An 18,196-nucleotide genomic window follows, 5' to 3' on the forward strand; every position below is an offset into this window, starting at 1 on the left:
CTGGGACAGCACTCTGCTGATGCAATAGAGGCAGCAAAGTAATCTTTCTTTGTTGCCTTTATTGCCACATGATAGGCAGCTACTGCTGCTCTAACTTGTGTCCGAGCATCTTCGGAGCGGGATTTACGCCACCGGCATTCTAGTCGTCTCACCTCCTGCCTCAGAACACGCAACCGTGGTGTGTACCATGGTGCTGTCTGGGATCTATTCAGGGGGAGAGGACGTTTCGGGTCCACTCAGTCTAAAGTCCCGGTGATCTTTGAGTTCCACTCCATCACCAGGGTATCGACTGAATGACCTTCAGCAAGTTCCAAATCCCCCAGCGCAGTCAGGAATCCTTCTGGATCCATCAGGCGCCTGGGGCGGACCATTCTAATAGGTCCTGTGCCTTTGCAGAGGGTGTGCGGCATCGAGAAGTCTACATTTACCAGATAGTGGTCTGACCATGACACAGGGGTAAAAGTAATAGCCCCCAACTTCAGAGCACTTTTCTCCTCTCCCAGGACAAATACAAGGTCGAGAGCATGAGCGGCTACATGGGTGGGCTCAGCATTACTAAGGTGCAGTTCCCAGGAAGTCATGGTTTCGAGGAAATCCCGAGGGGCTCCTATGAGAGTGGTCTCGGCGTGCACATTGAAGTCACCCATCACCAACAGTTCTGGGGACATCATGCGCACTCCCGAGATCACCTCTAGCACCTCGGCCAGGGATTCTGCCGTGCAGCGAGGCGGGCGGTACACAAGCAGGATCCCTAAACTGCCCTTCGGGCCCAACCTCCAGTACATGCAGTCAACAAACTTGGTCCCATGGAGAGGAGACCTGGCAAAGACCAAGGACTCCCGATAGATGACAGCCACTCCCCCTCCCCGCCTTCCTTCCCTCGGCTGATGTGCATAACGGAAACCTGGCGGGCACATCGCCTCTAGAATAGGTGCCGAGGCGTCATCCAGCCAGGTCTCCGTTATACATGCCAGGTCTGCGGATTCATCCAAGATCATATCATGGATACAAGATGTTTTCTGCACCACAGACCTGGCATTACACAGCAGCAAACGAAGGTTGGTTGGAATCTTGCATCCCCCAGTTATCTTCGGGTTATGGGCAGACCTGGAACAAGGGATGGATATTATGCATCTATCCCTTGTTCCTCTATTCTGACATGGTCTGCCTCCAGCACCACTCCCTCGTCTGCCGCCCAATGTTTGTATACCTTGGCCCCCATCCGTTTTTGTCACATCCCCCCCAGATCTACACATGTCCCTATCCGCAGACGCCGGGGAATTGGATCAATTCCAAGATTAAGTCCAAGTCTGGATAAAGATCCAAACCTGTTCCTTACAAGTTCGTACAGTATCACTGTTATATAAAGTTAATTAATGTCAATTTATCTACTCATCTAATCACTATAAAGACTATAATAACTGCTAAAATATAGGATGGGAATTAGAATATTAAATGCCCATATCTATTTCCATGATCATGATGAAACTCTAAGATGTGAAAGTCTATGTGTTCTTAGTATTTCTTTTTTTAAAATCAGAATTAATAAACTGTTTTTTGTTTTTGCTTTAATATATCAGGAATTTAAATTAATTGTAAAGTATGGAATGGCAGTGATGGGGGTGAGGGCAATGTTAATTGTGTGCTTTACAACTGAAGTAATATATGACTGCCCTGTAAGACCGTTAAGCCTAGGATCTTAGGTGTACCACTGACAACAGTATATGGAAAGAACAAAAGGAAGTAAGGGGAGAAATCTGACTGGCCAAAGGTGAGTCCATAACAATTACTGTTTCCAAACTGTAGAAATAACAGTCTGGTCAAGTTCTTGGGAATATTTTTATTTTATGCAACCTGAGAATATGGGCAGATTGTTTGAAGGCCTAAAGTCTTATCCTTTGCACACTTGATCTTTGCCCTTCTGAGTAACAAAAGCTGCCAGAGGAATTCTGTGCACTTGAGTCTTAGAAGTACCTAACCACTCTTTGCAAGACAGTATGATCCTATTTGCTTTAAATGAAGCAGCGGTGCAATCCCTTGTGAAGAAATCAATTTTTTGCACAGGTGGCCCGAGATAGGGCCTTTATTGTGGTGGCCCCTCATCTGTGGAACACTCTTTGTGCTGGGTTATGGGGGGGTCACTATCAGCCATAAAAATTCCATCTCCCTTGCCAGGAGACCAACCAGTTGCATTGGATTCTGGGCAAAATGTAAAGTGCTCAGGGTTGTGATTAAAGCCCTAAACTATGTAAACTCCAAATATCTTAGGAATCTCTTCCTTTTCTACAGATGCTCTTGAGTGTTAAGATCAGCAGAGGGGGTTCTTCTTGCTCGTTTCACCACCCTCAGAAGTTTGGGGGATGGTGGCCCGGGAGAGAATGTTGCCTTTGGGAGCTCCTAAGATGTGGGCTTCCCTCCCCACAGAGGTGTGTCTGGCACCATCACTATACAGTTTTCAGTGAATGCTAAAGATTCATCTCTTTACCCTGGCATTTGACTTCTGAGATTGTTTTCAATACCCACCCTATTCCATTTGAAAATTTGAATAAAAATTAATGATAAAAAAATACCCACCCTATTCCTGTGATTGTAATTTGTTTTTATTGTTTTTAATACTGCATTTTAATTGTTGTAACCTGCCCTGGGACCTGCTGGTGAAGGGTGGGTAACAACTGTTGTTAAGATTTATTTATTTATTAATTCTTAATTTGGCTACTTCTGTTTTGTTATGATACATTTTAAAATGTTCATGTTTTTAATTTAAGTGCCGTTTTGTTGATGGATTGTTTTTATTGGTGGTATTTTGGGCAAGGTCCAGGAGCAGGGAGTAGTGTCCCAGCTCCAGGTGATACTAGATGATACTGACAATTTTTATCTATTCTAATCTGGCAGCAGAACTGAACTGCCTTAGTCACTATGATAGATGATCTGCACTGGGAGATAGACAATGACCACATTGATTATCCTTGACTTCTCAGCAGCTTTTGATACTGTTGATCATGTGGGGTCTTCCTGGAGTAGGGTTGGAAAGTATCCTACTACAGTGACTCCTGTACTTTCTGGTAGGTCGTTCCCATTGAAGGTGGTACAGGGGGGAGACTACCCTATAGTTTTTTGGTCTACGGGTTGAATTTTGTTTGCTATGTTTTTCAACACCTGCATGAAACTGTTGGGTGAGTGGTTCTCGTGATTTGGGTTGAAGTGTGGTGATGGAACTCGGCATAACCATCAATCTCACACAGAGGGTGGAAAATCTGAACTGGTCGTTTGTGGCCATTTTGGGCTAGATAAGGGTGAGCAAGCTAGAATTTAATTCATTCAAGATGGAGATGCTGTTGGTTGGAACACTGCAAAGAAGTGTGCTATCTGTTTGGATGGGGTTACGTTCCCTGAGAAGAACTAAGTACAGTCTGGTTTTTTTCCTAGATCCATGGTTCTGTTGATGTCCAGGTAACATTGGTAGCTTGTGTGTCTTGTATCAGCCAAGATTGGTTCACCACCTACTTGAAGAAAGCAGACACATGCACTCATTACATTCAGACTAAGCTATTGTAATACTCTCAATTTAAGGATAGTTCAGAAACTTCAGTTAGTTCGAAATGCAACCACTAGGATGCTGATAGGGACAAGACAATCCACACATATTGCACCTATCCTACACCAATTACAATGGTAACCAATTTGTTTTAATGCATAATTAAAAGTATTAGGTATAAGTATTAGTTTTTAATATACCGCTTATATACCAAACTGGTTTCTAAGCATTGGTGTTAATCTGTTCCTATGCTTTAAAGGTTATCGTTAGGACAACCTCTGTCCATATGAACTTTATTAAGTTTTAAATCGGCTTCAGAGGCCCAGCATTCTGGCTTGTCTTTAACAAAAATTCAGTTACTGGTAGGGATGCTTGAGGAATTTGTTTGTGAGTTCCAGTATGGACTGACCTGATTTGCATACGAATTTATGTGGATTAAAAGTATCATACATTGATGCAGAAAGGACTGGGCTGGTGGAAAGGACTGATGGATGGACATATAAACAAACACTGACTGGAAATAGATTGATCTGGCCATTCCTAGCTGATAGATACCAGGGACAAGGACTTTTCAGTGGTGACACCAATGTTTCTTCCTGGTGATATCTGCCAATCACCTTCCTGTTTTTGTTCTGGGGGGCTTTCTATGACTAGTTTTTGTTTTGTGCTGACCTCTTGGATTTTGTGGTGATGTTTTTATTGCTTTTGAGATTTGGTTTCTTTTAATTATTTTTGTTTTATTTGTGAGCTATATTTTAAAAAGGTTATTTTCAAAAGTCTGATATGAATGTGTTAGATCTATCTCCCTAGACTACTCTTCTGTAATGACTTGACTTGTAATGAAAACTGCTTACTAGTTTAACAGAATGGCCAGAAACTCACATTTTCTTTGCAGGAATTTGCTTTAATTAGTTGTGGTTTTTACATCTTTAATATTGTAGCTGAAACTGTTTTTCTCCAACAGACTCTACCTCCTTTAGGAGTCTCGCTTCCTGAGGTGCGTAATATAAAAGTGTTCACAGATGCAAATAAAAATTGTTTGGTGTTTTGACTTCTGATTTGCCATAAAGTGCATTTTGGGGCAGCATAATACTCTTAGTTATGACAATCTGTGTTTAGTGTAGTCCTCCAAGTCCTGGACTGATCCTAAATGGCTTACAATTAAGATTAGTCTTGAACTGTTGAAGTTTCAAAGCTCATCCAGGCTTTATAATAAGGATAACAGTAAGTTCTGCTCTGTACAATTTTGGTAGGATGGCAAATGAATCCATTCTGCTCTACTAAAGATCAAATGGATTGTGACATCCAGAATGAATTCTTCAATTTATTGTGGGCAAGTGCAGAGTGGATGAATGCAGATAGGTCTCTTTGCACATGCTTTGAGACTTCTGCTGTGCCAAGGGGGTGGCAATGCTGACATTCTCTGAGTGTGCTAGAGGCTTCACAGAAGACAAGGTGTGAACCAGTGTGGTTCCCATAGCCATTCCAGACAAACCCATATCTATTCTGAGGGTGGTCTGGTTGGTACTCTAGAGCAGCCTTTCCCAACCAGTGTGCCTCCAGATGTTGTTGGACCACAACTCCCATCAGCTTCCGCCAGCATTGCCAACGGTCAGGAAAGATGGGAATTGTGGTCCAACAACATCTGGAGGCACACTGGTTGGGAAAGGCTGCTCTAGAGGCTTTCTTCACAGACTAAGACAGAATTGGAACAGTGCAAAGGGCATCCTCCAACCCTAATAGATCTTGTCTTGTCTACATTGGGCTTGAGATATGGGTATAGCATGAAACAGCAACCTATTGGGTTGTGCTATCCCTCCCCCATGTGTTTCTGGAACTGGCTTGGGTCCTGGTGTATGAAGTATGCCCTGGACCCACTCAATGAATTTGAGCCCCAACAAAAACAGTATTTCCGATGTGGATTCTGGTTGAGTGGAAATCTGTCCCATCTCTAGACAGTGGATTACTAATATGTGAGTTAAGACCCTGTTCCTCAGACCTTCACTACCAGCATCTTGAAAACCTTTGTTTTAATTTCTGGGACTTTGTGAGCTACATGTTCTTAGGGCTTTTAGAGAATTTCAAACACTTTCTACAACAGTGAGACTTAGATAATATGTCAGATAAGAGAGGCAGAAACAGATGTTTGCAGATGTGTGTGTGAAATGGATTTTGAAGGCAGTAAAGAAGGTGCATACAGTTTTCCTGAACAAAATTCATTGAAAGTGGAAATATGTGGGTTTATAACATCAGCTGAGTGTCACTTTAGAAACCTTATCTGATTCTTCTACCTTAATTAGACCAACATGCCATGGTCATTGTAGCAGTAAGAGAACCCAACAATCTCTGCTCCTTGTACATGAGCAGCAGAAACAGAGGTCAAATGTTTCTGTTGCAGTGTCAATATGCAAATTAGGAGAGACCTCAAGCAGCCCAAGGCTTCTCCAGCCCTGCAACGCCTTGTCTTGTCTATATGTGTCCATTATGTGCTCCATGAATACAAGTAATAGAGGTTGGGAATAGGTGGATCCTGAGCAAAGAGAAATTGCCATTGGTGCACTCTCTAACTGTATAACACAATAGAGAAAAACAGGAAAATGATAGTGCTACAAAATCACCTTGTAAGGGTAACAATCAGGAATCTAGTGTTCTGCTGAGAATTTAAAATGTATTGGAGCAATATTTAATATTTTAGAATATTAAGCAGTACTTTTTGGATTTTTTCCCTAGTCTAAAAGTTCATGAAAAAACAGAATAACTTCATGTTGCAAGCCGTCAAAATGTGCATTAGTGTTTTATTGAATAACTCTCACTCAGCATTGCCTGTGTCCATGAGACAAAATGATTACAGTTGCATCAATCATTTTGTATGCCCTAATAAAATAGTCATAACTAGAACATATGTGCTATCCAGAAAATAAATATCTGCATTTTGCAGTGTCATTTATTTTCAGTAAGCATCAACTTCACCTGCATTTTGATGTAAGAATATTGCCTGATCACCATGAGATTTTATATCGCTGTTTTTTAAGGGAAATGCCAAATGTGTTTTATCTTCTGACTTTAATGTTTTGCAAATATTTCAGTTCTGTAGTTCTTCTAAATAATTGTAATTACAAAAAACAAACAAAGGCTGCGTTTGCATAACCACTTCTATTTCTTTTTACCCCTCTTTGTTCTTATTGACTCTTTTTACTCTTCTAAAACATACATTCAAAAGGCAAAACAGAAACTCTACAGTTTAAGAGTGTAACCAGGAGAAATAAATGTGCATTTATTCTTTGAAAATTGATTTGAAAATGTCACCTGGTGCAAACACAGTTGACACCCATTGTAAAGTAATTTTGCAATAGTATAATACCCCTAGGAAAATTTGGAAGATGTGGTAATGTTATGGCTGATTTCCTACGTGATGCACAACATGATGGTGGGCTTGCCTTAATTTTTTTTTTTTAAAAAGGAAGGCAATTTTGATTAGCAATGTACTGGGTATTGCTTTACCTTTTGGACTCCAGTAATCTTGACCGATTCTTCAGATATGCGATACATATTTTATTTAATACATTTGTACCCTGTCTTTCAGAGTATAAGGCAGCTTACAAAAGTTAAGAAACAATAAAATAAACAGTATACAACACTGATCCCGAATGTGTATTTTACTTGAAGATATATTTCAGTGGCCAAAAATCCAGTAAAAATCCAGTAGGTAGAAACTGGCTTCAGAAAGAATCTGCCTTAGACTGCAGTCCTAAATACACTGAGAATAAGTCCCATTGAACACAGTGGGATGTACTTCTAAGTACACATGCACAGGTTAGCACTGCATGTTAAGTTAGCTTATTATGTTATAAACACTTAAGGATGCACTTGGTTTGAAAAAAATACTTTGCAATCTATGTCAGTAGATTAAGAAGGAAGATTATGTTCTTGTGTGGTTTAGATGCTTTTGGGTTGGTTATATGGGATTGGATTTGTAAGCCATAGCTCTTGTGCTCCATTTGTATTTTCTGAACAGTGGAATAAAAGGAAGGCAGTGTGCTTACTTCTTGCTAGCAGACACACCAGCTGTTCTTTTAAAATAATAGGGTGCCTAACTTTAAGTGAGTTTACTCAGACTAGAGTGACTACCACAGGTGAATAAGAAATGCCACAGCCTGCCATTTTTAAAGGCAGCTTTGCAAGGGATGACCTACCATTAGTGATGTTTATCTAGACATGCATGAATTCTGTGGGACCTCAATTTGATCTGTTTCTTGGAATTTTGCTGTCAGCCTTGGTTCCTCGCTTGCTTACAGCTGCAGCAGTAAATCTGTCAGTGTTCCTTACCAAGCAACATTCTGGTTTGTTTTCTTTCCCCGAGGTCCTTGTTTTAAATGCTGCAAATTGTTCACAACAATTATGTGTATTATTTCTGGCTGCCTCCATTTGTTTCCATGTTTATCTGTGTTTTGTTACTATGAAGGATATACCTGCATCATTAATTTTGTTTAACTTAAGAAGAACAACAACACAGCAGCATTACTCTCTACATTTGCAGACTTTCTTTGTGCCTGTAGCAATATTTTTTAACAGCAATTTGTACAAAGGGAGGCTAGGATCGGGCAGACAGCATTTGTTTAATTAGTAAAGCAGGGGTAGCCAACATGGTGCTTTCCAGATGTTGCTGGACTCCCAAACCCCCATCATCCCTGACCATTGGCCATACTGGCTTCGACTGACGGGAGCTGGAGTCCAACAACATCTAGAGGATATGTTGGCTACCCCTGAAGTAGGGTTGGCTAGCAATTTGCCTAGTCACTTGCTCCTTTATGATATTTGATAGAAGAGGATTTGTCAGACTTTCAAATATTACTGGGATCGAGAGACTATTATTATTAAGTGGCACAGAATATCAGCTGTAGGCTATTTATTTTCCTGCTTGTTGAGCTACTTCTAAAACACTGCTAGTGAGGTGACAGGAAAGGCATTCCTGGTCTTGAGCTGCTTCTGCAGAGTTTGATGCCAAGCATACTTGTCTCCTATTCTGCCTGCCAAATTCCCTTGGCCGTTGTGGGAATGGGACCCAGGCTTCACATACAAGCCTTCAAAAACTTGGGGAAGGAAATCTGTTTATCAGATCTGCTACCTAATAAACTACATGTAAAACATGTCTGGACCACCATCTGTTCAAGTGTTGTTGAAGAACAGGATGTGCTGGTCACACTGGGGGAGGAAAAAAAGAGAGCTCTGTGGGCTCTACAGTATAGGAGACTGTTTTTGTTTGTTTGTTTCTTTGCTAGGGTTATGTAATTTAGGAATGAAATTCCAGAGGTTTGCCCTTCCATATTGTGCTTCCATGCTTGGAACAGAGGTGCTTACTGCATTCCTGCCAGTCATGTAAACAATGGAAGAGTATCCATGAACATCAGTAACAAGTACTTAGGCTTGGCTTTCTGTGCAATGTGTGTCTCTTGCATATAGTATGCCGAAAATAATTATTTCATTCAATTTTATTACTAGCTCACTCTAGTACCTAAACGCTACAATTATGTTCACAATAAAAATGACAGTGATCCAGACCCATTGCCTTTCCCTTAGGCCCCTTTATGTTCAGTTGATAAAGAGTTACTGTCTTTTCACATGGAAAAATTCTACTTTGAAAGCATCTATATGTAAAAAATAAAATAAATCAAAACCTAACACCAAAATTTACTACTTAGTGAATGCTATCTCTTTTTTGCATGTTTTTAATTTTAATTTGGTATTATACAAATACTTTAAAAATGGTGTTAAGGCTGCAATTCCATACACACCTACCAAGTAGTAAGTGCCATTGAACTAAATATATGGGGTTGTGCCGCAGGTCATTCAGATAAATGAAGTTGTTATGTAACAAATCCTTTTGAAAACTTCAGATTTTGGGTGAGCCAGATTGCAAAGACAGTTGTGATCTTAATGGCTTTGTTTCGCAGAGAGTGGGAGAAAACTTTTATAATTAATCTCATTGTTTCAGAAGCTTAACCATGCAGATAACCTCACAATGTATTACCAACTTCATCCCATTGCATTAGTATCTATTGTGACAAAATAAATACCATCTATCTATTATCTAACCAGTGTTAAATCTAGATACATAAATAGATGTATGTGAAGTTGGGCTTCATTTAATTATTTGATTGCAATCACTGAACTCATTATCACTGAAGTAGTATTTCAATGTGTCATGCTGGAATAAGATTCTTCCATGTTCACCATAGTAGGATTTTATAACTCATTAAACTGTTATCTCCAACCTCCCTTTTAGGAACGGCAAGCAACTATGAAAAAAGAAAAAGATGGTTCTCAGCAAACAAACAAACAAAGTGATCGCAACAAGATGCAGAGAGCAAATTCTGTCACTGTAGATGGACAAGGTCTTCAGGTGTGATTACTTCTGTTGTGCTTAAACATTCATACAGCTATTATTGCAACATTTTCCTCTCTCATAGAATAAGTTTAAGTTTGCCCAAATATAGGGTTTCCAGAATGAAACAATAGCTTCTGTACTCTACAGTTGCACATTTCAGATCATGCAATTATGAGGTATGTGTGGTAAATATGAATGCATGTGAGTGCTCTGGTATAATTGGAGGTCAAGATGCTAACAGAGGATATTTAACTCTACACACATTTGGGCCAGGATATCTATCTGCGATGTGGTTTATGAAATCACACCATTGCCTAATGCTCTCTTAATACAAAACAATCACTTCCAGGTCTTTCCATGTATCTTCTGTTAGGAGTGAAGAACGAAATAGAGTGGTAACATTACAGACAACATTTTCTGTAATAGAATATAAATGCACAATGAAACAGAATTGGCAGATTCTCCAGTTCCTTTGTAGGAATACCATCTGCACAGGACTTTCATGCCTGCTTTTCAAAATTGGTAGAACATTTTGCTTTTAAAAGCCCAGTAGGTGACAAGGCAAATCATTTGTTCGCTGTCATTCACATCTGTATTAGTATATATCCTAGGAACATAAGAAGAACCCTGTTGGATCAGGCCAATGGCCCATCTAGTCCAGCATCCTGTTCTCACAGTGGCCAAACAGATGGCCACAAGAAGCCCACAATTAGGACCTGAGCAGAAGAGCACTCTCTCCTCCTGTGGCTTCCGGCAACTAGCATTCGGAAGCATACTGCCTCCAACTGTGGAGGCAGAACATAGCCATCATGGCTAATAGTCACTGATAGCCTTATTCTCCATGAATCCTGATCAGTGATTATATGTTTGGATTTTGAATATTTAATAAAACACTTGGATTCATCAAAGGTTGATATATTTAACATAAATATTTATTTCTAATTGTATATTTCTTATGCAGTTCAGGATGTGTAAAGAACTGTGCTGCTGTCAATGGAACTGTATACGATATAGGGCTGACTTCTTAAAAATACCCATAGAAATAACTCCCCCCCATCTCTTAAAATATATTGAAGGTTGCATATGCTACAGGTATAGGATTAAAATGAATATCTGCATAGCTATTTATGACTATCTGAGGTATTGGCAATTATTGCATGTATAACTAGTAGGTGGCTGGTAGCCAAAACATATAAATGACTATGGAAGCAGCCAGAAAGAATCTCCAAGCATAAAAGCAAGCAGCTTTAGCATTACAAAAGGTCCTATAATGGGATGCTTCAACACTTGAGATATAACAGTATATCTAGATTTTCACTTTAAAGTGGATTCCATATCCCTGTGGCAGGATAGCGACTGGTGAATTCAGTTTACTAAATGTGTTTATAAGTTATTTACTTGTATCAGAGTAAGAAAAAGATAACATTTCCCATATTAGCCAAAATCTATATTTCTTCCTTTTTATAAACAATGTGTTATTGTAAAAGGAAATTTTTTAGAATATTCATTAAGATTTTTCCATTGCCAAGAAAACAGTCATACAGAACTACACAGGCAACTCAGTGGCAGAGGAGATCGCTGCTTAGGTACACCTATTATTAATCATAGTTAAGCACATTCATCTTATTTCTTTCTAGCTTAACCAGCATAATGATCAGGATTATTATTTCTAATTAGAGGAAGTAATATATCATGTATAACCTTAGGATGAGCCTCATTAATTAACCCAAATCCATAGAGACTTCTAAGAGGCAGTCCATCTTTGTCACAATGAGAGCCATTGGTTTATCCTTCATTCATAGGAACAAACACCCCTGGAATTGGACTAAATAAATAGAATTGATTAAAACTCTAGATAAACATTAAAGATGTGACAGTCTTTTATACAGACAGTAATGTTATGTTATGCATGCAGAAACATGTGAGACTTAATTCATAGGCCTTTCTCCTGTCAAACAGATAATTTCCTGGAGACCTGCATAGGGTCTTGAACAGTGCTGCCTTTCCATAATGGCAGAGAAGTGGCAGTTCCAGATGCAGTAGGGCTTAAAACCTGTTAAAAATTTAAACTTTATTAAATTTTTATGACTGTCAGCCAAGAGCACTAGTGTGAATACCCTAATAGAATTGCAGCCATGAATAATTGCATGGATCCTGAGAACCATGAGAATCTCTGCCCAGCTTTTGGTGAGTTTTTTCTGTAGACCCCTGCACTCCATTCCACACTGTTCAGAAAGATCTCTTGATGCCATGTAGAAGCTTTTTAGGAGACATAGTTTATTGCAAGGGGGAAGGAGGGAATGATAAAGGAGTGAGAGATAAATGGGTAGCCCCTTCTCCTGTGCATGTAAAGATGATATCAGGTGGGTAATTAGCTCCACCTACTGGTTGAAGGCAAAAGAGTACTGCTGACATTTTATTGTAGATTCGTTTCTGGTCTGCGCCTGCTCCGTGCTCAGTTTTTCTCTTTTGCCTTCAGAAAGTGGTTGGATCCTCTCTGGCTCCGTGGTTCAGGCTTGTATTGTTTCATTGTTTAGGTCTTCCGTGTTGGTTCATTGTTGTCCTTTCCCTCAGTGTGTCTTATCCCTTCTGTGAAAAGTTTAAAAAAACAAAACAAAAAAGAGGTTCCTTGTGTCCTTCCCTGCTAACCTTCCTCCGTGGCGAGGAGCAGCCAGCCCCTCCCCGCGGCTCTTGCAGCCGTCGGCCTCTTCAGGCTCCCTCTCCAGCTGATTCGCGGCCTTTCCTCCTCGCTCAGCGAGCACAGCGTCGTCAGATTCACCCTCACAGGCAGCTTCCCCGGGGCTCGATACCCAGGCCTCCGCCTAGATTTTTTTCGCGCTCCTTTACGAGCGGCTTTCGTTTCCCCGCTCTATAGCAGTGGGAGGGGGCAGACGCACAGAAGCAGTAGGGAAGGTGGCCGCTGCTGATCTTCGGGCGTTACCAGGCCGTTTCCAAGACAGTACTGTCAGTCATCAACAGCGAGAGCCGTATTCATTAACCCTATAAGTCCCGCAGTGTGTGCCCACAATGGGAAAAGCCACACACAAAACGAAACACCTCTCAAAGGGGTGGAAACCGCTCCCCCACACGTCGTCAACAGGCGCTGTATCAGAACCCCTTACCGCCCTGGGCTTGGGGCAGTCTCATTCTTCGGGGGATCATTCTGAAATAGCGGTGGCCCGCCCCTCTACCGTCAGGCACGAGGTGGCTGAGGCTCAGGTCCTGGCGGGCAGGGTGGCTGCAGAGGGCAGGATGTCTGTTCCATATAAGGGAACCTGTAGAGACAGTCAAGCTCCTGTCCACCATACAAGGGACCAGAGAGACTTGGAACCCCTGTCTGATGAGGAAGGCAGTCAGTCCCACCCTCCCTTGGACACTATTTTTTCTACTGCATCCTCTCCCGAGGCCTTTACTGGGTTTTTGGATGAACCAATCCCCGTCCAACAGGTTCAAGCAGCTGAAGGGCACAGGCTCTGTTCATCTCACACTCAGGCTCGCCCTGTCCAGTTACATCTGTCAACACATTCAATTCAACAACTGAAAGAGCAGCTTAGGGGTGCCCTCTTAATGGATCTCGCTAGAGACTTGTCTTCTCGAGCTACATCAGGCTCACTACCCTCACTTGAGGGCAAATCCATGCCCTTCCCCTAGCCGCTCATCTCCAGATCCCTATGCCGCATCTCAAGGCAGACACCTGCAGCTCCCTGAGCAGGAGCCTATAGACACAGAAAATGACTTGATTGTTTTGGATGAAGAGGAATGGAGTGGAGAGTCGGAATCTGAAGAGATTCTATCGACTAGGATATTTCATGAGGCTCATTTCCTTCCTCTGTTGTGCAAGGCGATGGAAGCCCTTACCCTCACCTCTGCAGAGGATTCTCCTACTCCATCCACCTCGAGAGTGTCAGCAGTATGTCCAGATCCAAAGCCTAGGTCTAGAGTGTTGAAGCTTCCTTCTCTTCTCCCGAAGGTGCTCAAATCATAATTTGACATTCCTTTGCAATTCAAAAAATCGGTTTCTGTGGCCAACAAATTTTATACACTGGAACAACCGATCATGGATCAGTTGAAGGTCCCGCTCATAGACGCACCTATAGTAAATCTCCTGAATCCATCTTTGAATCCGAAAGAATCAGATGCTCACCTTAAGGATGCCACTGAGCGCAAGATGGACCAGGGGCTTAGAAAAGCGCATGAGGCTAGTGCGCTATCAATCAGGGCAGCAGCAGCCTCCTCAGTGTTTGCTCGAGCTTCCCTTCTTTGGCTAGAAGACCTGCTGAATGACCCACAGGAGGACCCAGCCCGAGTGTGCAAATCTCTGCTGAAGGTCTCCCGGGCGGTTACCTTCATGGCAGATGCGTCTATGGATGCCATGCAGTTTGCAGCAAGGTCGCTAACGGCAGGGATCTTCACGTGAAGGACCCTTTGGCTTCGACATTGGGAGGCAGACCCTGCAGCTCATTCGAACCTTGCCTCAGAATCCTACGTAGGAGGCAAATTATTTGGGGACACCACCCTCGCGAATGTCTTGGAAACTAAGGAAAAGAAAAAGTCCATGCCATCCATCAGGAAAAGGGATGACGGAAGAACCTTTCGTTGGTCATTCCATCCATATCACTGGTCGCAGTCCTTTCGGGGCTCACGCTCCTTTGGCAGACAGAAGGACGCCCGCTCCAGCCATCCCTTCTGGAACAGACAGCGCAGCCAGCTTAAGTCCCAACAACACCTTTCGGGTCGATCCGGCCTTGCATCCCAGTCACGTGGAAACAGACGTCAGTTCTGACGCCTCCTCCTCGCCGGTGGGAGGCCGTCTCCAACATTTTGCTCACCGATGGAAGGACTTATCCTCCGATCAGTGGGTTCTACGCACTCTTCGATACGGCCTTCATCTGGAATTTTCTTCCATCCCCCCGGCGAGATTCATTCCATCCCCTCTATCAGTGAATCCACACAAGAGGGGCAAAGTTTTGCAGTCAGTTTCCCATCTCTTACACATGGCAGCCATCGAGAAGGTCTCACCAGGAGAGAGATTCCTGGGAAATTACTCTCTGTTCTTCACCGTCGAGAAAAAAGACGGTTCGTCCAGGCCTGTGTTAGACCTCAAGGGTCTAAATTACTTCATAAAATACCGCAAATTTCGTATGGACACCTTACTGTCAATCAAGGAAGCGCTGAGGATAGGAGACTTCCTCTCCTCTATCGACCTGAAGGAGGCCTACCTTCACATACCAATCTTTCCTCCTCACAGAAGGTACCTTCGCTTCGCAGTGGGACAAGACCTTTATCAATTCAGGGCTATGCCCTTTGGCCTGTCGTCTGCTCCCAGGGAATTCACAAAGGTTGTGGTTGCCCTGGTGGCACACCTCAGGCCACTGGGGATTCATATCTTTCCTTATCTGGACGATTTTCTGATCCGCTCACCATCGTTGCACAAGGCATGGGAGGACCTCCATGTCACCCTGACTTGTCTAAAGGACCATGGCTTCCTAATCAACGAGGCCAAGAGCCATCTCTTTCCATCCAACTGCATTACGCATTTGGGAGCGACTATCGACTCTCAACACGGCCTCATTGCCTTGTCCCAAGACAGGATCAGCAAGATTCGCAAAGTAACATTGGATGTCCTATCCTCCCCCTCAATGGACCTGATGGAGTTGGCAGCGCTTCTCGGTTTGATGGTGTCCACGTTCCAAACAACGCCGTGGACACGTCATCATTCCCGCACACTTCAGTGGGCGCTCCTGCCCTTCCAAAACGACATAGCCGCAGACATCACCGCAGAATCACTCTGTCGCCACAGGTTCGGCAGTCTCTGTTCTGGTGGACCCACGAGTCCAACCTGGCAAGAGGGGTTTGTTTGCAGGACCCACTGCACACCCTGATAACATCAGATGCCAGCCTATCGGGATGGGGAGCTATATGCGACGGGCAGATGATTCAAGGCACGTGGTCGCCTCAGGAATCCACACTGCCGATCAACCTGCTCAAACTACGTGCAGTCTGTCTGGCCCTCGAACACTTCGCGAGCACCAGACGGTTAGGAGCGGTACTTATCAGAACAGACAACATGTCGGCCAAATCTTATTTGAACCGTCAGGGGAGCACACGCTCCTTTCTTCTTCAGAGAGAAGCCTTTCTCCTCTTCCAGTGGGCGGAGAACAATGTCGACTCGATAGCAGCGGCATATCTCAAGGGGGAGGACAACAGCCAAGCGGACTGGCTCAGTCGGGAGAAGCTGCTTCAAGGAGAATGGAGTCTTCACCCAGAGGCCTTTCATCAGATAGTGGAACGTTTTGGCCACATTCAGGTGGACCTATTTGCCACCAGTCACAATCGGCAGGTGAAGAGGTTCTTCTCCCGGTATGTGACACCAGGCGTGGAGGGGATAGATGCTTTAACTTCCCGGTGGCCTCCGGGCAGACTATATGCCTTTCCTCCGATTCCAGTTATTCCCAGGGTGATCAAAAAACTGCGTGCCGAGAGATCAGCGGTTCTATTGGTGGCTCCCTGGTGGCCAAGGAGACCTTGGTTTCCAGACCTCCTCGACCTATCAGTGGAACCACCATGGAAGATTCCAGTGCGATGGGACCTACTGTCTCAGGGACAGCTCCGGCACCCAGACCCAGAGTGGTGGGCGCTTCATGTATGGAACTTGAACGGAAGAGACTCTTGAAAAAAGGCATCTCTCCCCAAGTTTTGGAAACCATGATGGCTTCTAGACGCCCATCCACACTCAGAATATATGAAAGCACATGGAAGGCCTTCTCATGCTGGTCACAGAAGAGAGGGCTTCTTCCTCGGAAAGCAGCGGTCAACCAGATCCTGTCTTTTCTGCAAGACGGCTTATCTTTAGGTCTCAGACCTAACACCCTGAGGTGCCAAGTTTCAGCCTTATCAGCAATTCTCTCCAGATCCCTGGATAATCCAATTAGCTCTCACCCTTTCGTCAAACGTTTCCTCAGGGGAGCAACGCTGACAGCGCCACCTACGGTGCACCACTACCCAACTTGGGATCTACATAAAGTTTTGTCAGCCCTTCAAAAACCTCCATTTGAACCTCTGAGTCAAGTTTCCCTCCGTCTTCTGTCCTTTAAGGTCTTGTTTCTGGTGGCCATTACTTCGGCCCGTAGAGTGTCTGAGTTGAATGCCCTGTCTGTCCATAAAATTTTTTGTATATTTCATAAGGATAGAGTAGTCCTACATACTGTCCCTTCCTTTCGTCTCAAGGTGTTGTCTACCTTCCATTGCCAACAAGAGCTGGTATTGCCATCCTTCTGTCCGAATCCGGTCCACCCTTTAGAGAAAGCCTGGCATTCTCTTGACGTGAGAAGAGCCCTTAAGGTTTATATTTCCAAGACTAAGCCAATTCGGAAAACAGATAATTTGTTCGTCTCTTTTCACCCTACATCCCTAGGGAATAAGGTGACCACGTCCACGCTGGCCAGGTGGATCAAGGCGTGCATATAATTGGCATATGCCTCTCTATGATTAGCCCATCCTGCTGGAATAGTAGCTCACTCTACCAGGGCAGCGGCCACATCAGCAGCATTTTCCCATAATGCCCCTCTAGCGGAAATTTGTAGGGCGGCTACATGGTCCACTCCCAATACGTTCATTAAACATTATAAAATAGACTCCTAGGCTTCAGCTGAGGCAGCCTTCGGGAGGAGGGTGTTACAGCACATCCTCACAGATCAATAGTCGCCACAGCCCAGCAGTATTCCCACCCTACATGGGTCAGCTTTGGTATGTCCCACCTGATAGCATCTTTACATGCACAGGAGAAGAGACATTTGGTCTTACCATGAAATCGGTCTTCTCTGTGCATGTCAAAGATGATATCAGGGCCACTCCCTATGAGGGCTGGGCTGCCTTTGCAAGCACTATTGACCTTGAGCAGAGAGTATATGAGTACTGTTGTTTTGTTTTATTTGTGGTGTTTATTGGCCTTATTCGTATGGGCTTGTCATCGAAAACTGAGCACGGAGCAGGCGCAGACCAGAAACGAATCTACAGTAAAACGTCAGCAGTACTCTTTTGCCTTCAACCACTAGGTGGAGCTAATTACCCACCTGATATCATCTTTGACATGCACAGAGAAGACCGATTTCACGGTAAGACCAAATGTCTCATCTACTTTTGAATCCAGGTCTACTCACTGTCAGTATGTGGTCCCTAACTGATTGCTCCTGAAGAAATGCATCCTTTGACATAGGGGATTGTCAAATAAGACTACATAGGCACCACCCTGAAATCAAAGTGACAGGCAGCCTGTT

The 18,196-nt window shown here is 43.4% G+C and overlaps 1 protein-coding gene across 4 annotated transcripts in view; it reads left to right on the forward strand.

The window, feature by feature from the left end:
- DGKB (diacylglycerol kinase beta) overlaps window positions 1-18,196 on the forward strand; it is a 430,346-nt gene that overhangs the window by 124,731 nt on the left and 287,419 nt on the right. For all 4 annotated transcript variants that reach the window (XM_061585671.1, XM_061585674.1, XM_061585672.1 and 1 more), the window contains exon 14: window positions 9,819-9,935. In XM_061585671.1, coding sequence (XP_061441655.1) covers window positions 9,819-9,935 — 117 coding nt within the window. The remainder of the gene's footprint in view (window positions 1-9,818; window positions 9,936-18,196) is intronic.

The sequence above is a fragment of the Rhineura floridana genome, chromosome 10, assembly GCF_030035675.1.
Source record: "Rhineura floridana isolate rRhiFlo1 chromosome 10, rRhiFlo1.hap2, whole genome shotgun sequence".
Lineage (NCBI taxonomy): Eukaryota > Metazoa > Chordata > Lepidosauria > Squamata > Rhineuridae > Rhineura > Rhineura floridana.